The 27,818-nt window shown below is 59.9% G+C and overlaps 1 protein-coding gene across 3 annotated transcripts; it reads right to left on the bottom strand.

The window, feature by feature from the left end:
* On the bottom strand, positions 1-27,818 carry Stx2 (syntaxin 2). Of its 3 annotated transcripts, XM_063225445.1 has the most exons (11): positions 27,638-27,818; positions 20,020-20,091; positions 19,347-19,446; positions 16,681-16,755; positions 15,620-15,693; positions 14,678-14,786; positions 13,766-13,839; positions 13,543-13,680; positions 12,024-12,134; positions 10,775-11,060; positions 1-770 (listed from the first exon to the last, which is right to left on the bottom strand). In XM_063225445.1, exons 1-10 carry the CDS (start codon positions 27,665-27,667, stop codon positions 10,965-10,967), a joined length of 879 nt encoding a protein of 292 aa, XP_063081515.1. In that variant the 5' UTR covers positions 27,668-27,818; the 3' UTR covers positions 1-770; positions 10,775-10,964. The 3 variants fall into 3 exon arrangements, with proteins under 3 accessions (XP_063081515.1, XP_003461210.3, XP_013004441.2); XM_003461162.4 differs by lacking the exon at positions 10,775-11,060 and having other exon boundaries at positions 27,638-27,816; XM_013148987.2 differs by lacking the exons at positions 1-770; positions 10,775-11,060 and adding an exon at positions 12,567-12,594 and having other exon boundaries at positions 11,916-12,134; positions 27,638-27,817.

Below are 27,818 nucleotides of genomic sequence, written 5' to 3'. Positions count from 1 at the left end.
TGTGGTGCGGGAACCAATTTATTATCTTGGAGAAGGTGGGCAGAGACAGGTTAAGGTCTGGAGGTGCCAGGCTTCCTGGCTCAGCGTCCGGGAGGGGCGAGGGGCCGTAGCCAGCGTCTCTGAGGGCAGCGAATTCCGTGCAGAGCCGGGTGCCCGGCCAGCGTCTGGGGTGCTGCCCAGTCCTTCGGAGGCCAGAACCGAGCACACAGAATGGAGTACGGTTGCTAATATATTAAACAATTAGTTCACACACATTAAAATCATAGATATTGTACAAAACAGCTCTGCAGTAATAAAAATTATTTCCGCAAGCAAGCCATAACACAAAATGACGCATAATACAAAAGGCCTCTTCATTAGCACGAGAGCTGGGGACCTCCCGCCTGTGTGCGACCGACCGCATGGCTTCGCAGCACCGAGTGTCCCCGCCGAGCACAGGAGTTCTGTAGCCGAAGTGGTCGTCCGTTCCTGATGCCCAGCCACTGCCTCTGCGGGGCTCCGGAACCCGGGCTGGGAGGGCCCAGCACGGGCAGCCGCTGTCCGAGGCCCCAGTGCCCGGGCATGCTCCCCGAAGCTCCTGGAAACAAATGGTCAGCACTGGCCACCACACTGGCCTTGGTCCACGGAGAGCGGAGCTGGGACACTGCAACGGGCGTGGTCTGCGTCTCCAGGGAAGCTGTGGGATGCGGTCGCTATGACAACGTTGCTGCGAGGATAATCCCAAGGGTCACAAGCAAGATAACTACACAAATCATAATGAACATCATTTTCTGCAAAACAAAGGAGAGACATGAATTCGTTGTGCATCAGAGGAAAGTGATCAGCAGCGTCCCTGCCTAACACACCCCGATCCGAGCTCTGGGCGGGGTCACCCCACAAACTTCAGAGGCCCCGGCAGGCAGGACGCACCAGCCCAGGCGGGCACAGGGAAGGCGCTCTGCCCAGCTCCGCTCAGCCCCGCCCAGCCCTGCCCAACCCCGGCCCCAGGCAGTGCCCGGTCCCCAGCCTAGTCCTGGCGTGGCCAGCACCAATAGCCCTCGGGCACCGGCACCCGGGCCAGCGCCCTTTTTTCTCTTTCGGAAGCCAGAGCCCTCAGGACCCCAAGTCGGCTGAACCACTGTCTGCTCCATGGGGACCTGGCCGGGGGAAGCAGGTGGGAGGCACAGCCCGCGTGGCCCTGGCGAGTGCAGGCTGCAGCCCGGGCATCACAGACACAGTGACAACGCAGCCAAGTGCGGCCTGTCTGCGGGTGGAGCCACATGGTCCTCAGCACCCGAGGTGGGGGCTGCCACCACCAGGCCAGCAGAACACACAGAGGAGTGCGGCAGCTTCAGCCTCCCGGGACCTCTCCCGGCTCCCTGGCTCCACTCGGGGCCCGCAGCCCCTGCCCCACAGCCCCTCACCCATCCTGCCCTGCACAGCTCCAGGAGCATCTGCTGCAGCAGTGCTGGTCAAGGAGCAGGGGCCACTGTGTCCTCCGCCACTTGGGCCATCAGAACAGCAGGACACACAGCACCGAGGGGCAGGCACCAGGCGTCACCTGCGCCCAGCCGCCCCAGGCTGGCCGACCACTCCCGCTCCTCCGGGCGGGCTCGTGTCTCCTGCTCTGGCTGCGGGCAGCATGGTGCCCAGATGTGGGGCTGTCCAACAGGCCTAGGGTGCAGAGCCCGAGCGGTGTTGGCAGTGTCCCGCAGGGACCGCACCCAAGGTCACCCAGAGGGCCTCCTTCCCTCAGGCCCGCTGGACAAGGCAAAGCATCTCGCTGGGCCCAGCTGAGGCCCGAACACGGAGGCTGCACTGCTCTGACCGCATCCCAGCATGTTCACAAAGGAGGAGCGTGGCGCTGGTGGTGAAAACTCACAAACCACGAGGCCTCGCCCCCTCGCTGCCACCACGCACGACACGGGCTGCTCACGTCAAAGAAACCGCGCCTGGAATCTCAGCACCTGAGGAGGCTGAGGCAGCAGGGCAGCAAGCTCAAGCAGCCAGGGAAGCTCAGCATTTAGGGAGGCCCTGCTCAAAATACAGAACTAGCCCTTTCCTCCACGCGCCCAGCACGGGCTGGAGGAGACAGACAGATCCACCTCTGCCCGCTGCACGCTGCCACCAAAAGGCCACGTCCTACAGGCGGCCAGTGTGGGCAGAGAGAACCAGCAGATCCACCTTCATCTCAGGGAACTGCCACCGGAAGGCTCCTTCCTACAGGCAGCCAGCAGGAGTGGGACACACAGCCAGGGAAGCCCCGGGCATCTGCAGGCCACCACTGGAGGCCCCTGGTGCCCTCAGGCAGCCATCACCCACTAGCAGAATCAGACAAACACCTTCTGTGTGTCTGCCACCATCGTGGGAGTCCCATGTCGACACACAGGCTGAGAAGCAGCCCCATATTCATGCACCCCTGATCATCAGCAAAGCCCCAGTGTAGCTGCACAGCTCTGGAGAAGCCCGCTCCACCTCCTGCTACCTCCCGGTAAATCTGAATTAGAGGAACCCAGGTGCGTGTCCCTTCCTCTACACCGCCTCGGGGCAGCCAACACGGGAAGTGCCTGGGCCCGCACCAGCCTGTTGGGAGGGACCAGGAGAATGTCAAGAGGAGGAGCAAAGGGCAAACTGAGACCCCCAGCCCACACGGAACAAGTGCAGGAGGCCCAGCCATGGAAGGAAACGGAAGACACTCCCCTGAAACCTCTGAGGGGACGGCAGCTGAGGTAGGGAAACACTCCATGAGACGGTAAAGCAGTCGGGTCAGGAATGCTGACTCGGGTAAAGGGACTGCTCAGCAGGTCTAAGAGGACACGGACCATCAGGAGGAGCACAGGAGCATGAGGGAAGCCGTGAACGAAGGTAGAAAGATGAGACAGCTTCAAAGGGAGACGCAGGAGAGTCAAAGTTCAATCCAAAGCTGGCCAAACCGCTCGAAAGAGACTGAAGACGACTGCCAAACCTAAGACAGGACTGCACCAGTGAGCATGAAAGGAAAACTCTTAAAACAGCACGGCATCACGAAATGACAACTCAGTGGCTGCAAGACGAGGCAAAGAATCAAAGCTCAAGAGTGACAGGTGTAGGTGAGGTCGCAGGGTCAGCGCTAATGACATTAAAGGGGCGTTCACAGAAGTAACGGCAGAAAACTTGCCAAACACGGGAAGTGGGTGCGGCACGCAGACACAGAGGCCTAAGGACTCCAACCAGCCGTAGCCAAAGTCAGTGCACACCCGGACGTATAACAATCCAGACCCAGAAATGCAGCACAAGGACAGGATAGTAAAAGCTACAGGTCACCTGTAAGGGAAACCAACCAACAGACTTGTCCACACAAACCATCGAGTCAAGAAGAGTTTGGAGTGAAGTATTTCAAACCCTGAAAGAATACACCTTCCAACCCAGACTGAGCTACCCAGAAAAACTATCTTTCAAAACTGGTGGAAAGGGCTGGGGATTTAAGCGCCTGCCTTGCAAGCAGGCAGTCGTGAGTTTGATCCCCAGTACCGATAAAAAAAAAAACTGGTGGAAACATAAGATGCATCATGATAAAGAACAACTGAAGGGATTCATCACCACCAGACCAACCCTAGAGAGCTGAAGGCTGTTCTAGAGAGAGAAAGCCGAGCATGGTTCCAGGAACAGCAGCAGAGGAGGACCTCCAGACAGGACGAGCGACTGAAGGAAGGGGAAAGTGGAGGGTCGGCAACGGGAGGACAGCAGGGCAGGGACAAGCCGCGTGTGCTGGTTGTGGCCACGAACGTAGATGGCCTCAGGTCAGCCAGAGAAAGAAACACAGGGAGAAGGGACCAGGAATCAAGATCCTCCAACTTCTGCATACCAGAAACACATCTAACTGGAAAGGAGACTCACAGACTGCAACCAAAGGAGAGGAAACGATTGTTCCATGTGACAGGAGGCAAAAAGAGCAGCTTGCCCATCCGCAGCAGCACCCAGGGCTTCTGTAGGCAAATGGACGCCCCTGGAGAGCACGATCACGGCCAGGACGGAGCTTACATGCGTGAACCCAAAAGCGAAACAGTTCATGTAAGACAAAGGGCAGGAAATGCTCTCGTCTGAGATCCTGCCTTGTTCACGCAGTTGTTGTTCTGTCTTGTCCTGTTAGATTCTGTGCTGTCAGACGGTAGGGGCAGCTACTTTGAATACAATGGGATGTATTACGGTAATCATGGTTTCCTATTGCTCTGAAGTCTTATAATGCTTTCATTCATGGGCTGGGTTGGTTTTATTCTGTTTGATTTTATCATGCGTGATGGTATGAACCGCTACTCTGAAGAAAACAAGACATCATGGCAGCCAGTGCTGATTTACTATCATCTTGCTTTGAAGTCCAACCATGCTTCAGTTCTTCTGTTTTGATTGGTTCTGTCCTATTGTGGTTGATTTGATTTTATTATGTGTGATAGTATGAACAAATTTTTTGAGGAAAGTGAGATGAAAGAAACATTACGCAGCCACTGTTGATGTCTGCCTGTCTTGTGAAGTGCTGTATTGCTTGCATTGTTCTGTTCTGATTTGCTGTTCTAATTTGCTTGCATTATTCTGTTCTAATTTGCTTGCATTGTTCTGTTCTAATTTGCTTTGTTCTGTTCTCTTTCATTTTATTCTCTTTAAAACAACAAAAAAATTTTTTTAAACTAAGAAGGGGTCGGTGAGTGCAAAGGCCCTGGGTTGAGTGCCCAGCCCTGGTCAGCACTATAGCTGCAGGGAGCCCTGTGGGCGAGGGGTTTCATCAGCCCTGGGAGCAGGCCCTGCATCAGGGGCACAGGAGCCAGGGTCAGCGTGGAAGGGAGGGAGGACCGCAGTCCAGGACATGTGGAGCCCAGGCCTTGGGAGCGGGGCTCAGGCAGGCACTACAGACCACAGAGACAGCGACACCCTGAATAAACCGAAGACTGACGTCAGAGCTGGAGGGAGCGGCCTGCCGACCACATGCAGCTTCCGCTTCAACAGGGCAGAATTTTAAAGGAAACAAGGCCAGGGATTCAGGTCAGCAGCACAAGCACCTGCCTAGCAAGCGCAAGGTCAGGAGTTCGGTCCCTGGTACCAGAGAAGTCCAGAAGCTCCTTCTGAAAGGTGGGAGAGGTCCGGGGAGGGTTCCGCCTTCAGCACCAGCTCCCCCCCACTCCCAGTGCCACCCAGAAGTGGTGCCCGGGTTCGTGCTGTGAATTAATTCCACACCTGCAGAGACCCGAGAGGTGACAGCGTGCGGCACAAACTGCAATGCGACGGCCACATCAGCTCGGTAAGGGACAGCGGGTCACCCCGCACAGCTCAGAACCAGGGCCTGCGTGCGGAGACGGGGTTCCCACGGCGCTGACACCCCAGGGGCCAGTGGCTCTGCAGCACCGCGGGGCCACCAGGCTGTGCTCCCCTCGGCAGACGCATCGGCAGAGGACAGGACACAGCGCTCGCTCAGCACCAGCTTTTAGGGTTTTTAAGAAGATTGAAGCCAGGAAAACACGACTGTCAGCCAGTGGCACAGTCCATCAGTTGGTTAGTTGCTTACTGCCACCCCGCAGACAGGTGGCATCCAGTGCCACCCACACCCTCACCAGCCAACCCACGGCCGACAGTCAGCCTGGCACAGCCACCAGCACCCAACACGGCCCCAATTATCAGAGCAAGGCGAGTTGATGACACCCACTGCAGACGCCCTCGGTGGCAGCGTTTGGTCTGCAAACCTGGGACAGGCTGCTCCCCTCCTCTCGGGGCCCGTCTGCAGAGCGCCCACCTCCGCCTCCAGTAATGTAACCTTCGTTTGCTCTTTAAACTGCTTACACCCGGCTTTCTCTAGTGTGCATCTGTCTGCCTCACTAACTGGGGCCTCCGGGCACCCCGTTTCCCGCAGGTGACTCAGCCTGTGCCCCTGCACGGGTGAACTGGCCTCCACTGCATGGAAATGCGTTTCTGTCTGGGGTGGACAGAGGCCACTGTGCCTTAGCCACTGTGACCTGTGCTGCGACGGGCTAGGGTGCATGTGGTCACTGCACTGGGCTGCCCCAGACTGTCCCAGGAGAGGCCTAGAGGGAGCAGCCGACCCGGGGCCCGAGCTCCGTGCTCCCAGGCCTCTCACACTGAGCTCCGCACGGCCGCCCTGGGTCCCCGCCACCAGCCCGGCAGGCGGCTGTCCCACCGCAGACTGGCTGCGCTCTCCTTCTGGACTCAGGTGCTGCCTCAGTCGCTCTCTCACCGCTGAAGAAAATGCCCGGCGCCCAGAGCTGGAGGCGGAGAGGTTTCCTGGCTCGCAGTGTGTTGCAGCCCGCAGTCGGCTGGCCCTTGGCAGGGGGGCGTGGCAGAGGGGCATCGTGGAGGAGGACAGTCCACGGCAGGCCAGGCGGCCAGCAGCCAGCACAGCAGCCCCCTTCTGCCCCTCACAGCTTTCCTTACCGCACGCCCTCAGCGGGGCAGCACTCACAGCAGGCTGAGGTGCACCAGCAGCACCCGCACGAGCCCGCCCGCCGGGCACCAGGGCCTCTCACGCTGGGCCCGGCCACTCCGCAGAGCCCCACCTCCGGCCGTCGGGAGACAGGCCCAACACAGGTCAAACAGCAGCACTGTTCCAACCTCCATCTCCCTCGCGGCCCTGCATGCCAAGCACGGCTTCAGGTCTGTATTGGCTGTTTGTAACCAGGGCTGGAGGGATCCGCTCTTTTCGGCTGCTCACTTACTGACAGGGTCTTTCAGTTTTGGAGTTGTTGTCTAGGACAGGGTTTCACTACCGAGTTCAGCCTGGCCTTGAACCCACAGCAGTCCTCCTGCCTCAGCCTCCCGAGTGCCGGAGACACAGCTGTGCGCCACGCGCTCAGCAGGAGCTCTAAGTTCTGTGAATTTGTGAATTTTCTAGATTTCCGTCTTAGCTGGGGAGTAGCTGGCAAACTTTTTCCCCTCTCCAGGTTGTCTCCTGATGGTTTCCTTTGTCGTACAGGAGCTTTTATCACTTTTCACTCATGTAAATTATTTAAATACAGAAGGACAAAAAAGCTGCGTATTTTTCATTAACTTTATAACAGAAAACATAAATCAGTCCCATCAGACTTACTCACCACAGAATGGACTGCTTGCGCAGAGCCCTGGAGCGTGGCCCTGGGGCAGGGCCGGGTGCCCTGCTGGAGGGATGTGTGACCGCCATGCCCTCCCACTGCCCGCCCCTTTGGGCTATTTCTCAGCGCTGGGGTCCCGTCCCGAGCGGCTTTGCTCGCCCGTGTCTTACCGTCTCCCATCAGATCCTCTCTGGGTTAGTATCCAGGTCTTTGATCCACTCTGATTTTAGTCCAGTGCACGGTGAGATACGCATCTAGGGTCAGCCTTCGGCCGTCTACACAGGCAGGGGCTGTCCTTCTCCCCGTGTGCTCTGAGCCCCTCCGTAGAAATCAAGAGGCTGAGTGTGCCTGGGCCGTTTCTGCATCCTGGATTCTATGCTGCTGATCCGCATCTGTTTCTGAGCCAGGACCGCGCTGTTCCTATTACAGCAGCCGCGGGATACAATTTGAAATCCGAGGCTGTGACGCCTCCTGCTTTGCTCTTGTTGCCCACAAATGCTTTTGCCATGCAGGGTCTCTTCTGAGTCCACATGGATTTGAGCATTTATTTTTCCAATTCTGTGAAGACGCCCCTGTCGGTTTAACTACAAACTGGTTTGGCAGCACGGCCACTGGGACAGTATTGGCTCTGCCTGTCCAGGCCGGGGCAGCTCTCCATCTTCTCTCTGTTTGATCTCCTTCCTCAGAGCACCGCAGTGACTGCAGGGAACTTCATTCTCTGGATGAACGTCTAGGTATTTGATTTCCTGGAGGATACCGTGAATGCCATTGTTGAGTTTTTTCTCTGTGTTCACTGTTGCTGTACAGACATGCTTTTCATTTTGTGTGTGATTTTCTATCCTGCCCCATCCCACAGCTGGTGGGATTCTGGGGCTCCTGTCAGGGGCTTTGGGGACCGCTGTGTGCAGGGTCACTGTGAATTCTCCCCTGCCCTGTGCACCCTTTTCCTCGCCCTCCCCCGGAGTACTGTGCGGGGAGCGGTGCCGGTGGGGAGCTGCACCCGGCCTCCTTCCTGATTTCGGGAGAGCCTCAGTGTTCCACAGCTGTGCGGTGCTGGCAGCAGCCTGGCCGCGAGGGGCTCTGATCAGGCCGAGGGACCAGGGATGGGCGTTCCCGAGGTCGCTGAGACGCTCCGGCTCGGGGCAGGGCTGTGCAGGCTCCTCCACACACTGCCCTCAGCCGGGTCTCCCGAGGCACGGCTTAGACGCACACGGCGAGCACACTCAGCGCAGAGGCCGTGGCCCTGCGCGTGGGGGCTGCTGCTTCTTCCTCCTCCACGTGCCTCCGCATTTGCACAAGTTTCATTTCCCCGTTTCCCTGCTTCCTCTCTCTCTTTTTCACTTTCCGCTCTGCCCTCCCTGGCTCCCTCCCCATTTGAACATTTCTTCCTGTTTCACAGTATCTATTATACATTTTGGTCCTGATTTACACTTTTGGTTTCTTACACTCAGAAACAATGCAGCATCTTCCACACGCGTCCACGGCCTCGAGGGGAATCCGCTTACCTAGAAATGTCCCCAGCTTATCACTCTTTACGGCAGAGTAGTACTCCACTGTATAAAAGTCACATCTTCTAGCTTAAATAGTTTTTTGAGAAATCACCACACTGATTTTATTTCCAAAGTGGAAACCAGTCCACACTCTCACCAAGAGTAAAAAAGGGTTCCTTTTCCCCCCGTAGCCTCGCCAGCATTTGTTATCGGTTGATTTCTTTATAAAAGCCATTCTTCTAAGTGAGATGAAACCTCACTTAGAGTGAGTGGTTTTAATTTACATCTCTTGAGTGACCAGTGATGCTGAACATTTTTTATTTTTATCTTTTTTATTTTTTGGTACTGGGGATCGAATTCATGACCTCACACTTGCTAGCTGGCGCTCAGGCCACTGAGCTAAATCCCTGGCCCTGCTGAACATTTTTCCATACATTTATTTGTGGTTTCTATTTCTTCATCTGTGAAGTGTGTTCATCTTGAGTCCATTTCTGGATCGGGTCTTTGAATTTAGGGGATGAGGTTTTTTATTTTTGACTCAGTCTGTTCTAGATATTAGTCCTTTGTTTGAGGAATGCTGGCAAAGTTTTTCCCATTGTGTGGGTTGTCTCTTCGCTCTGCTGGTGGTTTCTTGCTGAGCAAAAGCATCTCCCTGAGAGGAGGTGGCGGGTGCGATTCTTTGGGACAGCTCCCGTGCGGCCAGGGCTTTGTTCTGAGGTCTCCGCCGGCTCCAGGGTCCTCTGCGGCTCCCCCCACCCCACTCCGCCCTGTCCCTGCCTCACTGTTTAGATCTCTGCCCGTTTCAGTTCTAGCTCGGCGCATGGTGGAAGACGGGCGTCTGCAGTTGTGTTTCGTTTTGTTCTCTGGCTGCTTCTCTTACCCCCGTGTGGACTCAGCCATCGGGGTTTTCTCCTCCTGGTCAGTGCCCACTGGACCAGCTCGGGGGGAGAGAAGCTTTGGGAGCTTGCCTTCTTCGCACACACTTCCGTTGGTTGTTAGTGTGTGTGTGTGCGCACACACACACCGACAGTGGAGCTCAGTCATGGCAGAGAGACTGCCACCGGCGTGGATGGCTCTGCAGGTGGCGTCTGATACCCTGGACACCGATCTCAGCTCTGGCAGCCACGTCCACCTCTTCAACTGTGTTGCCAGGAGAAACCCAAACCCGCATCAGGTCCCCGACTCCCCGAGCACCGTCCAGTGCACCGCTCTGCCAGAGACCCTCACCCCACTCCCAGAGCGCACAGGTCGGGCCACGCCACTCCTCACAGGAGCCTGGGAAGCCTCGGGAGACCAAAGAAGAGGAGGAGGGAGGGTGAGTCTGTCAGCGGGGTGAGAAGAGAAACGGCAATGGCCGGAAATCACACCAGATCCCCCCACACACACTCCGGAGGGGGCTTCACGGCCAGAGCAGGGCCGGCGTGCAGCGCTGGGGAGGGACACACCGCTGGGACCCCGGGAAGGCCGGCCGGCCCCCTGGATACACACACACAGGGTGGCGAGAGCCGCCTGGCTGCATGGACTGCAGGCTAGTTCTCCTCTGGAGCCCAAAGATGCTTCCTGTGTGCACACGTGCTAGACGGAGCCGGCAGGAGGAGCGGGAGGATGAGGAGGAGGATGACAGGAGATGACACCGGGAAGGAACAGGAAATCGCCAAAACCTGCTGGGTGCGAAGCCCCGGGCTCTGTCACGGTCCTGTCTTTGCTGGAGTCTGAGCTCAGCCCTGAGTCCTCTCACATGGTGCAGCCGGGACCTGCCCTCGCGCCTGGACGGAGACGGGGCCTGGCCCCAGTGCCCCTCACTGGGCCCCCAGTTTGCCTCCTCTCGCCTCCCAGGCTGCAGCGGCCTCTGAGTCCCGGAGGCTCTGGGCCTGGCCATCCTGTTGATGATTGGAGGGTGGGTGCTGGGCCCTGTGGGCTCCCCACTCCCTGCCTGGATCCCGGCTCCCTTCCCCACAGCAAACCCTGCAGTGGCCTCCTCCTTCCTCCTGAGGTTGGCACTGTGGCAGCCCCAGGCCGGGCATAGCCATCCACCTGCCTCATTCCCGCTGGCTTCCCAGGCCCTGCAGGCAGCTCCCCGCAGTGGACAGCAGCAGGCTGGCATCCTGCGATGTGCACACTCCAGCACGAGAAGAGCCAGGTGGTGGCTGCAGCAGGGCCAGCCCAGCCTCCTCCCCGAGGGCCCTCTCACACTCGCCAGCCTCCAGTGTCACCGATGCCCTGGCCGCAAACATGTACCCGCTGTGTCCTTCCCGGAGGAGACGGCAGAAGGTCAGGAGCCATTTCTGGTGACACCGGGCTCCCCTCTCCCTGGCCTGCCAGCCTGCCCGGAGGTGTCCTGAGGGGACCTGGGTGTGTCCGTCCATCCTCTTCTGTCCCTCGCTGCTCCACCTTGCGGTCAGGTTGGCCTCCCGCCCTCTGCTTCTCCTCACTTCTCGCTGGCAGTGGCGCCTTCCCAGCTCCCCACCAGGGGAAAGCCGTCCACGGCCCTGCCCGGCCTCTGCGGCCAGCAGCTCCCCTGGCCCTGGAGCAGGGTGGAGAGCGCAGGGCTGCATCAGAGCAGCAGGGAGAGTTCGGCACCCATGGAGCCCGGTCCTGTGGTCAGCCATCCCTCTGCGAATGCTCTCCCCTCTTTAGTTCGAGGTACCGGGCCTGAACCCAGGGCCTGCACACTGAGCTCCATCCACAGTCCTTTTCCACTTTTGACTTTGAGACCAGCTCTCGCTAAGTGGCTCAGGGGTCCAGGCTGGGCTCAAAGTGCGATCCTCCTGCCTCAGCCTCCATGTGGTGGGGTCACAGGCGTGCACCCCCGCATCTGACATGGAGTCAGTCTCCCAGAGAACCCGGAAGGACCCACACCCTCCTACCAGGCGGGAAGGTGGCTGTGCAGCTCCGGGGTCTCCTCAGCAGTGCACACACATGCATGGTGTGGCTCAGGCAGAAATGTACCGCACCCCCAGCTCCAGGCCGGGAGCGCCAAGGCCCAACCTGAGAGCCAAGTCGGCTGAGCTCTGGGGCTCGGCCAGGTCACAAGGCTGGACCTGACCCCGTCTGGTGGAAGGTGGCAGCAGGCATGAGGAAGCAGGAGGGGGTGGCAGGGGCATGCAGCTGGAGAGGAGCCCTCCCCACGAGGCGGGGAGCAGCACACGGCCAGCACTGTGTACAAATGCTCGCACACAGCACACTGAACCCACGCTCTCGGGGGACGTCCTGAGGCCACCGTCCCAGTAAGGAAGGCCCAGAAACAATGCAGTACGCCAAGCCAGGCATCCCGCAAAGGGAAACAGCCCCAGTGGGAGGCTGGAAACCTTTTCAGCACTTAAAACAGCTTGCTTCAGCTTGCCTAGCGAGCTCTCAGCTCCTTAGCAATGAGAACAGCTTGGGTTTGCAGACAGCACTTTATTGAAGGACTCCGACTTCAGGCTACACTTCCCGCAGGTGATCCCGGGGTCTAACGTTGGAAAGCACGGGAGACGGCGCCACTCACCCTCCGGGCCTTGCTCTGGTAGCGGATGGCCTTCTTGGTCTCCTCCTTGGCGTGCTCCACGTAGTCCGTGGCGCTCATGACGTTCTTCTCGATGTTGTTGATCATTTCACCCTAAAAACAAGAGGAAGCAGCCTGAGATGCTATCGGTGCAGGACACGGTCCCCCCACAGGTGACAGAGCCTTGGAGCGGACAGGACGTGCGCGTCACGGACACGGAGCAGCGGGTGGGCGGTGAGGCCGTCGTCTGTGCGCCAATGCATGTGATGGAGGCTGAAGTAGCACTGGCACAGGGACACGGGACGGCAGGCTCAGGGACATGCCACCGCAAGCCCCCAGGACCCACCAATGTTTCACGACCACGCAAAACATTGCACACAAAGGACGGAGGACGACAGCTCTCGCGATGGGCAAACCACTGCTGCTTCTTAAAGTATCGGCAAACCAAGTACGGCTACTGCCCGCTGCCCCCAGAGCAGCAGTGGACGGAGGCAGGGCGGGGCTGCCTCGGTGCCCAGGAGGAGGAGTGCGTGGCACAAACGTTACCTGGGCTCTGTCCACCGGGAGACAAAGTCTGGCCGCAAAGAGGAAGCAGTAAAGAAGGAGGACAGGTGACTGACAGGCTGAAGGTCACTCCCTACCGGGCACTGCCGTGGATTCGGAGAGCAGCAACGCAGGGACTTCTCAAAGGAAATGGGAGCTGGGCCCCAGCGTGGCGCCCTGGGCGCGGAACGGGGAACCAGAAGCTCTGGGGTTGTTTAAGTCTCTACAGGATGGACTTACTCCAAAGCTAGCTCCCCTCGGCTGCTGCCCGGAAGGAAGCTGCTACCATCCCAGCCCCCACTGTCCTCACAGCACCGACAGCTTCGCGTGCCTGGCCCCGTCCCCAAGGCTGTGAGTCCCCGCTGGCTGGCACAAGCTCCACCCACAGGTGATGGAGGCGCTCCTGGTCAGCAGCGTTCTCCATGGTGATGATCCCTGGCCAGCATCCCCAGGGCACGTGGACAGCTGGTGCCACCTGTGGGAGCCTGCTGGGCTCCACATGTCAAGGGCCAAGGGGCAAGCGGCCACCAGCCTGGGGTGTCTAGACAGACATCAGCTGCATCCTGGCAGCCTGAGTTCTCAGCCCCTCTCCAGGGACAGCTGCCACACGGCCCCGGCAGGAGACGCACGCTGCCCAGAACATCACGTCCCGTGGGCCACAGCGGACATCCATCCACTAGGAACACCACGCCCCATGGCTAGGTTCCCACTGAAAGTTTCTGCACTCAAAGCCACACGGGTGGATCCGCCGTACGCAGGTCCTCTCCCTCCAGCCACTCAAGAACCGCAACACACCCCACTGAGGACTCCTGGAGGACCGAGAGCCTGTGTGGGCGGCCATCTGGGGGCCGATGGCTGTGACCACAGCTCAGGCTTGGGCCAGTCCCCTCCTCAGAAAGCCCCGCCTGTCCCCGGGTTTGTGGGGTCACCCGCGTCCCACGGTTCTCTCCGTGGCCAGGCCTGGGCAGGCAGCCCTCACCTGCGTCTCCACGAACATGGCCATGTCCATGAACATCTCGTGCAGCTCGCGGATGCTGGTCTCCAGCTTCAGGATGTCCTTGTGGCGGGACTCGATCTCGTTGAGCGCTTGCCTGGTGATGTGCGAATCTGAGATGATCTTGGAGAGACACAAGGAGAGGGCGCGGTAAGGGCGCTCGGGCGGCACGGGTCCCACCGCGGGAGGGGCCGCGGCCTCTACTCACATCCGAGGTGAAGATGGACGGCTTCCCGCTCTCCAGCATCTCCTCCAGCTCCTCGTCCGTGGTGGTCTTTCCGGCTGGGGACAGAAAGGCACTCAGCGCCCTGCACCCACCTGACCGGGCCACCAAACTCCCAACAGGTCCCTCCCCAGGCTGCAGTTCCCACAAGCTCAGGTGGGCGTCCGGCTGAGGGTGGAAGTGACCACACCTATGCTAAGGGACGCGTCCCTACAGTCCAGGGCAGCCAGACAGAGGGACTGGCAGACAGATCACAGCAGGTTCTCCAGCACCACAAAGGTACTGCAAGTGCTGCGAGTCCCTCATTTAGAATTTCTAAGGCCAAGTACAAAGGCACAGGCCTGTAATGCTAGCACGTGGGAGGTGGAGGCAGGTGGAGCAACTTGAGCTCAAGGTCACCCTGAACTCCGTAGTGAGACCTTGTCTCAAAAATACAACAGAAACAAAATTTTTGAGGGTTTTACGGAAATACTAGATTTGGTAGGTGGCCAGACAAGGGAGCTAGGAAAAGTGTGGCTTGTAAAAGCTGATGGAACAGGCCAGCAGCAGCCATGTGGGCCCCGCAGGAGAAACAGGGAGCCAGCTCCCCTTCCCACGAGCCCGCGGTGCACGGACCAGGAGCCAAAGACCCACACGCACGACCCACCTCCCCAACCCCCGTAAGCAACAGCAGATTTGGAGGGACCCGGACGGGCTGGGCGGATGGCGACTGACGCTAGAAACAGTTTAGTGCCAGTATTGTTTCACTGGCTCTGCCGGCCCAAGGCCGACAATCTGGGCATCTATTTAGAGGACAGTAGTATGCGGTACAGCAACCGTGGGGCGCCCCTTCAGGTGTGCTCCACGGCGGGAACCCGAGCAAGCCGGGAGACCCTCCGCCATCCCGCCGGGACTCACTGATTTCCAGCTGGCGCTGGATTCGGCCTTTGCTCCGCTCCCGAAACAGAGTCTGAGCTTCATTGTACTCTGTCATGACCTCCACGAACTTCCGAGACAGCACGGAATGCTGCGGGCAGGAAAGGGTGGCGTTAGAGCACCACGCGGCCTCATAACACAGCAGTGCCCAGCGCCCAGGACACCAGGCCAGCACGCTCCTCCTGCAGGGGGAGATCGGGCAGAGCCCAGCCGGGGACAGAGCAGCACCGAGAACATCGTGCGCACTACCTCTGTCCTGGCCTGGCACCAAAGGGGTCTCGGGCAGAATCAGCAAGAGCTCAGAGAGCGGAGTGCGCCCCAGTGAGGGGCTGGGGGGCTTGGGGCGGGGTCTGTGCCTGGTCCCGGGCGACCTCAAGCCGGGGGGGTCTCAGGCTCCCTCACCCATTCTAGGGCTGGCGAACACAGGCCGATCTCAGGGCCTGACTAGGAGCTGGCTGCCGTAAACCTGCCGCGCCCGACCCCACACACACCAGCGGGGAGACGCCCGGGAGAGGCGCAGCTGGGTGGAGGGAAGAAGAAGGGCCGCTCTCGGCTGTCCAAGGGATCCCCACCCGGGCCTGCGCGTCGGACACACTGGGGCACAGCCTCCCAGCACTGAACTTCACAGCGACCTGCGGGCCACAGCATCACATCCATGCCCTGGCCACGGGCAGCTGCGACGCAGGCACTGAACACCGGGCCAGGGCCCCCGCGTACTGCTCTGCCACCCCACATTCCACGCCCCGTGGCACAGACAGGACCCAGGGACTCCGCTCCCGAGAGACAGATTCAGACCCTGGGCTGGGAACACATGCGTGTGTACAGCCCACGTGTGCACAGCCCGACATGGCAGCACCTGGGGCGGGGGAAGCAGAGCCCGGCCCTCCCGAGTCGCTTCCGTCAAACGGAGGCCCGAAGGCAGACCTGGGTTCTGCGGATGCGCAGGTCCACTGAGGTCCGGCTCCCGCTCTCATCCTGATCAAAGGTCTGCTCGATGGCTGGAAGGAAACGGGTCGGGGCTTTCAGGGTGACGCCCGGGGTCCTCGGTCAAACCTCAGGCTGCCCTCCTGGCGTCTTCCAAGCACATCTCCCCACGACAGGAAACACTGGCCGGGAGCCCTTCCCTGCCCACACACACACTCCCGTGAACTTCAGAGCCAGGGACCGCAAGGAGGCGAAGGGGCCAGGGGCGTCACGTGGGGACAGGGCGGAGGGGAGCCAGAAGCCGTGACAGGTCCCAAGTTAGGTCTGGCCTGAGACGCCTGCCAGGGATGTCACACTGCTCCAAAGCAACCTCTCACCAGGCCCAGGGCCGCTAGCAGTCCCAGCGGTCAAAAGCAGAGACAGGAAGAGCTCTCAGGCTCAAAGCCACCTGGGCAACAGGGTGACACCCACCTCAAAAACAAACAGGCCGGGCGTGGTGGCACACTGCCGTCATCCCAGCCTTAGGGAGGCTGAGGCAGGAGGACTGCTGCAGCTTCAAGACCAGCCTGGGCTACAAAGTGAGCCCAAGTGACCCGGTCTCAACAAGATCAATAAATAAAGCAGTCACCAAAATTAAAAAGCAACCAGACACAGTGCACATGCCTGCAATCCCAGAACCAGGAGGCTGAGCCAGGAGCAACACCACAAGTCTGAGACAGCTGGGCTACCTACTGAGTTGAAGGCTACACATTTAGATCCTATTTTAAAAGAAAGAAAGAGAGAGAGAGATAAAGAGAGAAAGAGAAAAAGAAAACGAAGTATACATCAAGTTAACTTACACCAAAATAACATAAACAAGAACTATTTAAAGTGATGTAAAAGCCTAGGAATTTACCAAGCAATGCCTCCTCTTACTGGATGGGTAGTGCTCCTTCCAAATGCACACAAACAGTTTGTTATGATACAGTCATAGCTTTTGGAAACGTAAGAGGGTAAAAAAGCCGAAAAGAGCAAAGAAGTTACCCACATTCCCACCACGGATGCTCAAGCCTTAGACTTACATTTTAGCTTCGTCCGAATTTTGTTAGCAGTTTTCTTGATTTCTTTGTTCAGGTCTTCGAGTTCTTCTTTGATTTCTTTAAAAATTTAAAATAAGACATCTGAGCTACAACACTCAAGCAAGGCTGATTGGTTAAGGGACACAGCGGTCTCCGTGGACACCTGAGTCCCCTCTTACCTCCACCCTCCCCGTGGAAGGCCTTGGTGGCGCTGCTAGGTGGATGCCACGTGGCCACGGCCCTGCAGTGGCCTCTGTGCACACACTCGAGTGAGCAGTGCGGGTAGGTAAGACAAGGCTAAACGCCCCCGACCCCACCCAGCCACACCCGAAGCAGGGCTGCCAGGCCCCCTGACACCTGTGCCACTCTCGAGCTCTGGAACCACACGGGCCTGGGCTCCTGTGAGTCACAGCAGTGACTGAGGAGCAGTCTTGTGGTCCCACAGCACCATCCAGACCTGCCGTGTGCGGACCGCGTCCCCCACGGGGCGTGCAGACCACGCCCGGGGCCCTCTAAGTCTGACTGGGCAGAGACGCACAGAGCTCGACAGCCTCGGGGGAGGTGGAGCACAGCCCGGTGGCCCAGGCGACCACGGACGGTGGGGACCTGCAGCTGCGCTCACATGGAGGCTCTGCTGCATTTCCTGCAGTACAAGTCGGCTCTGCCATTTATAAGCAAAAACAGGCAGCTGATCGATCGGAGCTGTTGCAGCGGAGGGGGCTGGGGAGGAGTGATGGGGCGAGCAGCCCCCCAGGGGTCTCCTGGACCCATGGCAGGGCCAGGGGAGCCCCCACATCCAGACGCTATGATCCAGGATAGCACCGGCCGGGAAGGGAGGAAGCCCTCACCCATCCACCCGCTCGCAGGAAGAAGCAGCATCTGCAGTGTCTGCGAGGTAAGGGACCACCTGTGCCGCCCACAGGAACCGCGTGCAGAGCCCGCTGACCGCTGGAGAGCCACCCTGTGCTCTCCTGCGCCATGGCCCAAACAGGAAACCTGTTTCTTTGGGCACACAGGGTGGGCAGCCAGACCCCACATCCTACTCCACGGCTCACAAAAGACACAAGCAACAGCTGCACCTCAGGGCCACAAGGCCTCGGTGAGACGCTAACCACTCTCAGTTCCCCAGACCACAGGCCTGTGCTCTGGCCGCGAACTCCTCAGCAGAAGCCACCGGACCTCCCTCTCCACAAGCCTCGCTGGGACCTGAGCGCCTGCGCCGGCCAGAGGACCGCTGCGCTCCTAGACCTATGCTCCCGGGTTAAAAGGCGTCCTCGTGCAGGGTTTCCAGAGCTGCAGGACGCGGGGCTCCCCGGGGAGCACCGAGGAAGCCTACGCAGGGCAGGGCCAGGCGGGCTGGCCACAGAGGCCAGCTAGGAGTGGCCAGGCCCTCAGGCTGCGAAAGACTGTGCCAGAGCAGGGGCTGGACCGGGGCGGACACCCCCTTCCACAGCAGGCCCCCAACGGGCCGGCAGCCCGGTGCGCGCCTCCCCACTTCAGTGCCACCCGCTGACTCCTTCAGACACAGAGCCCAAGCCTTGGCTCACGCTTTCCTCCAGGGCTGAGAATGAGTGCCCTTCTCCACGTCTCCCCAGCGCCCAGGCTGCAATCGGGGACTAAGCTCAGCACGGTCAGGACAAACAGCCGGAGCCGCTGGGCACGCCTGTCACCCAGCACTCAGGAGGCTGAGGCAGGACAGTCGCTGCAAGTTCTGGGCCAGCCTGGACTACGCAGGGAGACCCTCCTCCAAACAAAACAAAGCAAGCAAGAAAGAACAGTACGAGGAGGGGAACCTCCCTCTTCACAGAAAGCAATCAGCAGGCGCCACTCGGCAGGGTGACGGGAGGAGAGCCCTATTTCTATACCCGCCCAGCAAAGGGACAAGAGGTGAGAAGTGACGCAGGGCCGCTTCCTTAGCGTGAACCCCACCTGCCGGGAGCACAGGTCACGAGGGAGGGTGGGGGGCTGGCGGGGCTCAGCCCCGAGGAACAGCGCCTGCGCAGGGGGACCCGGCCTCTCAAGGCAGAGTGGGGTGACTCCCACAGCCCAGTGCAGCCCGGCAGCACCCCCAGCTCGCGCGGCTCCTCACCCCGGCGGAGGGCCTCACATTCCTCACCCTGGCACACGCACTCACACCCAGGGCACGCTTCGCCCACACCCTCACACCAGCCTTGCACAGCTTACATGGCACAGCCATGCACGGACACCGAGCTCTCGGGCTGCACACAGGCAGACCTCAGCTGTGTGTCCTCGGGAACCGCTCACAAGGCCCAGCTGTGCACTGGGCCACTCGGGAGCCTGCAGGCGGCACCCAGAGGCCGGCACAAGGGCTGACTCGGCATTGCTTGTGCAATGCTAGCACCGTCGGTGCAAAGTGAGGGCAGACGACAGCAGCTGGTGCAAAGTGCCAGATGGACAGACGTACAGGTAGACACATAAACAGACAGACACACACAGGCAGACAGGCAGACAAGAGTTACAGACACACAGACAAGTCAATAAACACGCAGACAGGCGTACAAGCCAACAGACATACAAACATGCAGACAGTAACACAGACAAGTCAATAAACACGCAGACAGGCATACAAGCCAACAGACATACAAACATGCAGACAGTAACACAGACACAGACAGACACACACAGACCCGCCCCGGCCCGAGGCTTACTTCCTTCGGGGTTGGGTGCGGACAGGATAATGCTGTGGTTCTTCTTCACGTCCTCCACGTACTGCGCTATCCTGGCCGTGCTGCTTCTGATCTCCTCCACCTGGGGAACAGCGGTCGTCGGAGCTCACCCTGCACCGCGCAGTCTGAGGGATGCGGCTGAGCGGCGACTTCCAAGGAGGAGCCTTCACCTCGTCCCGCAGGTCCCTGCCCACCAGAGCCCCCTGCCACGCCCCGGGCAGGCGCCAGTCAGCCCATGCCAGCAGGTCTCCCAGGAACCACGGCTCCCTCCGGCTGAGGATGGCGCCAGCAGCCGGGTCCCAGGGCCCCGGGAGGCCACAGCCGCAGCTGACAGTGGCTGCCTCCTCCCTGGTAAGAGCCCTGCCTGGTGGCACCCACAGCCTGGAGAGGCCACCTCAGCTGGGCAGCGAGTCCTAGAACCCAGTCACACCCCCTGACCCCCAGGAACGTGCTGAGGGGCGCGTCACTGCACCTCCGTCCCGCAAATGTCACAGCACGTGCCTGGACACTCAAGAGACCACTGGGGCACCGGGCACTGCGACAGCACGGGCCCCTGCGGCAGGGCACCGAGGGCTGCCGTGTCCACCCAGCATCGTTTTCAACGCGGTGGCTGCGACGGTACAGAACATCTACGACAGCCCCCGGGCGCTCTCACCTGGTGGAAGAAATCATCCATGAAATGGTCGTCGACAGCCACGGCCGTGTCTCCATCGTCGTTTCTCCTACACTGAATGGAGACCAGGAGGCGTCACCCGGAAGTCATTCTCACACAGGCGCACCCGCCGGGCTGGGAGACAGCAGCAGGGGACCGGGGATGGCCCGACGGAGCACAGGCTGGCCAGACCCAGCCGAGGACTGGGACCCCGACTGGCCCACGACAGCTGAGGGGGGCTGGAGGGAAACCCAGGGCACGGTGCCTGATTCCAGACCTGCCCTCTGCTCTTGGTCCCCTGGACCTGTGTCATCCTGTGCAGGAAATCACTGGGGCTGCGTACTCACATCTTCCAAGCAACACTAACACTGCTGACCGCGCCACCGACTCCTGGGAGCACACAGTGACACTCAGAGCTTCCCAAGTCCCCGAGGCACCCCACTCTCCCTGGGGAACAGCCTCAGCCCTGCTACACACCATCTAATGATGCCGGGATCTTACAGAGGACCGGGCGACACCACAGAGGACAAAAGCACCCCGAGGACCCCCAGCAAGAGCTGGAAAGGTGCTGCTCATCAGAAATCAGCTCAAGAAACCATCAGGGGACACAAACCCAGGCGCTGCCTTGGGCCAGAGCCGCCACCATGCTGTGAGCAGGGCCCGGGACGGATGGACCCCAGACACTGGCAGGCCGAGGCACCTGACCGGAAGTTAAAGCAACAGGGGAGAAGCTCTGTGCCCAGCGACAGGGCAGAGGGGCAGGTACTAGAGGACTCACCCGAGGCCACCAGAGCCCTGGGATGGCACTCACTGTGCGTCCTGCCACACAGTGGGCTTGGGGACCTGCCAGATCGCTCCCCAGGGCCCCTGTGAGTCAGCCCACGCTCCAGACAGTAGCCACCTCCAGGCACGGAGGGAGGTGCCAGGCCAGCAGAGGGCAGGTGCAGGAGCCCATCGGCCTCTAACCTCTGTGCGAGCCCAACACACTGCTGGAGCCCACTACCTCGAGCCCAGCGACAGCAACTACACGTGCTCAGGAAGGAGAACAAACCCTCCCCCTCCCGGGCCACCACCTCTCACCAGGACGAAAGGAACCTGGCCCAAGAATCCCAGCAGCCTCTTCCGGCCCCCAGGCTGGCAACCTCCTCAGGCACCCAGGCCACCGCCGGAGATAAGGGGTCCCGCCCCTTACGGGAGACAGGATGCTGCTGCTGCTCAGAGATAGCCAGGGAGAGGCGTGCCGCGTCCTTCCTCCCTGGGTTGCAGCGTGGGGCACCGCCAGGCCAGCCGCAGGAGAGGAGTAGCCCAGAGGACAGCTTTGGACAGCTGCGGATGGAGGCCAGGACCTCACAGCCCTGCCTTGCTCCCTGGTCCTGGACACACACATCCACCCACCCGCAGGAGCCCACTCTGAGTGACCACATGCAGATGCCGATACCAGGCTGCGTCAGGCCACGCTGGGGCAGCAGAGAGGGGCTGCTCTGCCTGCACGACCTGCTCTCCATCTCCACCTCCACCCCCGGGGAGGAAGAACGGCCCTGCAGACCCTGCCTGCTGCCCTGGCCCCTCTTGTTCCACGGGCCTCCACATCCTGGCTGGACATAGACTTCAGCTGGGCCTGGGGTCAGCTGCTTGGCTTTGGCACTCAAGGCTCAGGGCCAGCCCCAGCACATGACACTGTCACTCAGCAGCAGCAGCTGTCACGTGCGGTCATTACACGGCATGCACATGACACTGCAGTCCTGTAGGTGGCTGCTCCTGGACCCCAAGGACCATGAGACAGGGACCACACCTAGCAGCTGCTACCACCTGGCTCTCAGCTCAGGGAAGCTCCGGGCCCATAGGTGCCAGCTGTGCCCTCTCCCTGTCAGGGAATTCACAGACCCATGCAGAGCCTGGGGGCTGCCATAAGGAGCCCGGGGTCCCCATGGCCACAACCTATCAGTCCCTAGCCACACCACACAGCAGTCAGCAAGCGAAGCCACCCACAGGATGGACTCGGGGAGCCTGTGCTATCCCGGCAGCCAGGAGAGAATCTCACCCGTCAGTCCCAGGGGGCACGGGCACTGCAGGTCCCTCAGGGCAGTGGCAGCCATCAGGGACCCTGCGCCTCCTCCAGGGGCGGAACTCAGGCACACAGCACCAAGCCCCCCTGGCCAGGAAGAGCCTGTCACCCTGAGGCCTCGAGACAGGGAAGGTGACCTCTCCATGGCCTGCACACAGGTCTGCCAAGCCTCCCTCCTCCGGCTCTTCCCACCTGAGATTCTCCGGTCTCAGACAGCAGGAAACGCCAGGTGCCGTCCTGGGCCTGCCCCGGGCTGCTTCCTGTTGTCCCATCCCTCATTCCCACACGGGTGACGATCACGGGACAGCTGTGCTATGACAGGGCCTTGCCCAGTCCTCCAGTGCCACATCGAGGGCTGCGTTCAGTGCCAGGCCTTGAGGCAGCATTTCCCTAGCGGGAGTCCTGGTTCACCCCCAGAGTCAGATAAAAAAGCCTTCAAGATTCAACTTTCCATTTCATCTAAATATCAAAGATTTCTCCTCAAAAAAAATTTATGGAAACCAGGCATGGTGGCATATGCCTGTAATCCCAGCACTCGGGAGGCTGAGGCAGGAGAATCACTGCAAGTTCCAGACCAGCCTGAGCTACAGAGTAAGCTCAAGGCCAGCCTGAGCTGCGTAGGGAGACCTGTCTTAAAGAAAAAGACCAAAAGAAAAACTCTTAAAAACAGCATGACAAGCCAGGCTCGTGGCACACACCACAGCACTCGGGAGGATGAGGCAGGAGGATCACCTCGAGTTTGAGGCCAGCCTGGGACATGGACATATGCATGTGCTGTGCGCACTGAGCCAGGAGTCGCAGAGCACAGGCGGAACCCAGGTGGGGCCCTGGGGACGGCCATCCTTCCAGTGCCACATGGGGCGGGGCTTTGCATAGGCAGCAGTTGGGAGTAAACGGTCTCATCCTACCGGGTGCACTGAGTGCTTTCTCAAACACAATTACTCAGGCAGACGAAGGCCTGGGGGCCGCTGTCAGGGTGTGGCTGGCCCCTGGGACACTCCTTTCTCTCACAAAGCTATGGTCAGCTTTCTCTGCTCCCCATGCCCACCCCCTGCATCCTGTGCACGGTGTCACGCTGTGCTCCCGTCTTCTGACAGGCCCAGAGACCTAGAGTCCCCCATGCCCACTGGCCTCCACGCAAGCACCAAGCCGCAGGGGTCACAGTACCACACACACCATGCCCACGCCACCCTCCCCGGGCACCACAGACCCGGCTGGGCTCAGGGCCGCTGCACAGCACCCGGTTCCGCTGCCTCAGCCTAAACCCAGCAAGGTCGAGGGGCGGAGGCGGGGCCTACTGGGCTGCACCCCTATGGGGCGATCATGTTGGTCCCAGGACCAGACCTGGGAGGGACAGAGGAGGACAAGAGGGCCTGACAGGAGCCTGTAGATGCAGGGCAGGGATAGCTGCGCCCACAGGGTCACCGGGAGCACAGGAAGCCCACAGGCGCCGCTCCCACAGCCTCTCCACCTTCCTGCCTCCCCGGCTGCTGGGCTACGGTGCAGGCACCAAGTCCATCCCAGATCCGAGAGGCCGGGGGAGAAGTGCCCCTCAGCATCGGCCTCCTGGGCCCACGCTCCAGACAGTAGCCACCTCCAGGCACGGAGGGAGGTGCCAGGCCAGCAGAGGGCAGGTGCAGGAGCAGCTGGGCAGAGGCACGAGGCAGCAGGGCAGGCAGCGCCCTTCCACAGCCCGGGAGCCGGCAGAGGCTCCGGGGCTCAGCCCTTCTCAGAGCCTGGCTGTTCTGCTCGAGCAAATCTAATGTCAGAGCAAGAAGCGAGCATGCAAACAGGTACGTATGACTGTTAATCACAGAGAACCTGCTGGCTGCCACAGGAGGAGCTGAGAAAGAATTAAACATCAAATACCAAGGCTGTTCAAAAAAAAATTAAACATAAAACAGTTCCGCACTGAATAGCATATTTTAAACCGTAAGTACATCCACAAATAAAGTCTCGTATTTAGACATGAAATGGTAAGTGTGACGTTTCCAAACGCCCCTTTCTTTCCCGTCACACTGGGGATGGAGCCCAAGGAGGGCTGAGCTACACTCCCAGCCCTTTTCACTGTTTTATTCCGAGACAGGGTTTCACTAAGTCGCTAAGTTAGTTGTCCAGGCTGGCCTTGAACTTACGATCCTCCTGCGTCAGCCTCCCAAGTACCTGCTCAAAGGTTCCTATTGCATGAATTACAATCTTGACAACACTCTGCACCGATTGTACAAATATGAGCTGTCAAAAAATAGAAACCGGCTGGGGATTTAGCTCAGTGGTAGAACACTTGTCAGGCAAGCAGGAAGCCTTGGGTTCAGTCTCGGCACCAAAAGGAAAAAAAAAAAAACTTTTTTTAAGCTACAAAAAATAGAACCATCTGAGTAGTGTTTCCTGCTCTCAAAAAGACTGCTTGTGATTCACCACCTGATCCCGAGGAGGAAAAGCAACATTTCACTTGTCATAGGTCTCTGAATGAATGCCACTCAGCTAGAGTATTTGTTTATTCTCAGACAAACCATTCCCATGGCTGAAATCTGCTCGACTTTAACAGACATAACCATCTGCAGTGATGAACTTGTTTTGGAAAGGTGACCAGAAGGCCACCCGGGCCCCTTTGCTTGCGGACCGGCTACCTGCTCTCAATTCCTCCCCCAACTGTGGTCCTGGCCCCCACCCTGGCTGCTGCCCCGAGTGCTTGGTTCCTCTCTGAGCCTCCCTCTGCCTGGGTACTCAGGGCCTGGCGGGGACCCGGCAGGGACCCCGTGCTCCAGGTGTCTGCTCCATGGATTCGCCCCACTTTCTGTACACCAGAAGCAGCAACCACCCCAGCTGGCTGCGGAGTCCGGGGGCCGCAGGCACCGCCCAGAAGCTGTCTGCACCCAGAAACTAAACCTGTCAGTGCAAAACGTGCAAATGCAAACCGCGTCAGACAAACGCAGCTCTCTCCTTCCCAAGCAGTTCTCGGTGGTGCCTGTCTTTCAGCAGGACGCACGGAAGCCCAGGAAAGAAAGCTTCTCTGGCGGCATCTCGAGGCATTGGTCACTGCAGATGAGCCACTTTGACTTTCAAAGTCAAACATTAAATTCACAGAAATACCAGCCACAGAGAAACCTGGCCGTTAATCGGCACTCAGTGACTCCCAACCACTTGGAAATGACATATCGGGAAAGGATATGACAACTGGTGGCATCAAGGCAGCCTTTTAAACGTTAAAGCGATCAAACATGAAGGATGTGAAGCCAGGGCTAACTATTCGCACACAGAGGGCTGCTCTGAGACTTTCCTGAAGACGTGAAGAGTAGTGAATGTTAACAGTGCGTGTAACTGCGCACCACGTCCTCTACCACCTTCTCACGGAGCTCTGCATGTTAAATAATGCTGCTTCAAAACTCCCTTTATGAGGTACAAGAGAGGCACTGTCATCTCTGCTTAAGTGCAGGACAGGAGGGGCGCGATGGCGCACGCCTGTCACCCCAGCACCCGGGAGGCTGAGGCAGGACGATCGCCTCAAGTTCAAGGCCAGCCTTGAACTACATCTCGAGACCTGCCTCTCCGTGACCCCCCCCAAAAACAAACACCCATGCAGGTCAGACTGCCCGGAAGCACCCTCCGCAGCTGTTTCCCGCCTGGGCAGCTCCTCCATTGCAGCAGAGGCCCGGGACCCACACGGTCTCGGCTGGGCCCAGCTCTGGAGCTAACCCATTTCCCTTCCAGTCCTCCCGCGGTGGTTCAGGAAGCGGGGGCTGGGAAGTGACTGATAAACACCCCGAGCGCTATCTGCGAATCTGCGAACGGAGCAGGGAACATCTCTCACTGACAGTCTGTCTTCCTGCTTCCCTGTGGCACGCCCACCTTGCTGTCCTTCCGCAGGACAGCGACAGCTCTCAGCTGTGTGATATTCACAGGCGGGACCCCCACCCTGCCGCATGGGAGATTTCCAAGGGCCTGGAGGACACAAAGGTGACGGTGACGCCGATTCAGGAAACACTGCTTGTCCCTCTGCTGGGAGCGTGGAAATGTTCGCCATGAACAGAGGGAAGGAAGCAGCGGGTGGAGGAGCCTCCTTAGGAAGGGTCCACGCCTCATTCCCAGTCCCAAGGGTCAGCTGCCTTCCCCAGGATCCTCGCCAGACCGGCAGACCAGAGAAGGCCAACGGCTACTAGCTCTGTTCTCCCAACCCGGGGGCTCGACCAGCCCCGTTCTAGAAGGCAGGGAGCAAGGGTGACTCACTGCAGGCCCGGGCGGCCTCAGTGGCGGCCAGGGAGGGCTGCGGCTGTGTTTTGGAAGAATAAACCAGTGAACAGCCAGCACACATCCGTGCTGGGTCTTCCCAGAGACGGAAAACACACAATTACGTCTGTTGGCCTAAAAAGTTTTAACTCTTACACTGCCCATAAGCACCTCCCCCCCCCCCAGTTTCACAGCCTCAGTCACGGGACTGGCATCTTTCGGCACACGTGGAATGCACGGGAAGTCGTTCTGCTTTTAACAGAACTCAAGAAGAATGAAATTCTGCCATCTGCAGAAAAGTGGACGGAACTGGAGGCCCTTCTCGCGAGGGAGAGAAGCCAGGCCTAGAAAGGGCAGCGCTAAGGGCCCTCATCCTGAGGAGAAGCTGATCGCACAGAAGAGGCCAGGAGAACAGGGTCCACCGGGCACCACGGGAAAAGACTTAACAGGACTCAGGTGCCGCCGGACAGCAGGGAGCACTCCCCGTGCACTGCAGCAACACGACAGGACCAGAGTGGACAACAGCTCACTGCATGCTTCCCAGCAGCTCAGAGGATGCTGAGTGGCCCTACACAGCTGATAAACCAAGGTGACAGACACCGCCACCATCCTGATCTGATCCAAGTGCCTATGCACTGAAAGGTCACTCTGCACCCCACAAACAGGCACAGCTGCTAAGTGTCAATTAAACACGAAAAATACCCCGGGACGGGAGGTGTGGCTCAGGGTACAGCAGGCCACAAGCCCCAGGTTCCCGGCCCTGGGCAAGGCCTGCAGCCACCCAGGGTGGGCTGGGACAAGGTGGGCGCACAGAGGCCTAACTTCCCCAGCACACCCGCTCCTGGAAGCACAGGGGTCACGGGCCTACGCTGGTCTGCGTCCACTGCACGGTGCAGAACCTGGGTCAGACCTGGGACACGGGCAGGGGACTCTCCAGGGTGGGGCGGGCAGTGGCACAGCCCTTTCTGGCTGTGATAACAGCGAAGACCCAGGCAGCATCAGCCCTGCTGCTCCCAGGAGACTGTGGGCCGCGCCTTGCCCCACCGTGGAAATGCCCACGGTCACACGGGAGCCACCGCGGTGTCAGGGGCCCTCGCGTGGCGCCCCCCAGCCAGCAAGGGGAGCTCAACAGGCCGCACCCCGGGATCCTCAAGACGCCCCTCCCCAGACCCCCCCCAGGATCCCGGCCCAGGATCCTGCGCCCTGGGACCTCGCCTGCCCGGGCACCCCGGGGGACCCCAGCCCCAGCAGCCTCCGCCCCTGCCGCAGCCCCGCCCGGGACCCCGCCCAGGGCCCCCTCCCCATCCCCGCGCCCCCTCCGCGGCCGCTCACCGCCGTCAGGTCCGGCAGCCGGTCCCGCATCCCCGCCGGCCGGGCGGCGCGCCCCTCCACTCAGGCCTGTCCGGCGCCGCCTCTGGCCCGGCCGCGGGCTTTCAGTGGCCGCGTCGCTGCCTCAGCGCGCCACTGTCCCGGCCGGCCGCGCCCTCCCTCCGGCGGCGCTGCCACGGCAACC

Source organism: Cavia porcellus, unplaced genomic scaffold (assembly GCF_034190915.1).
Source record: "Cavia porcellus strain 051 isolate PalLab524CR breed Dunkin Hartley unplaced genomic scaffold, mCavPor4.1 scaffold_16, whole genome shotgun sequence".
In the NCBI taxonomy this organism is placed as follows: domain Eukaryota; kingdom Metazoa; phylum Chordata; class Mammalia; order Rodentia; family Caviidae; genus Cavia; species Cavia porcellus.
The sequence above is the reverse complement of the archived record's forward strand: the minus strand, read 5'-3'. Positions and strand labels throughout refer to the sequence as shown.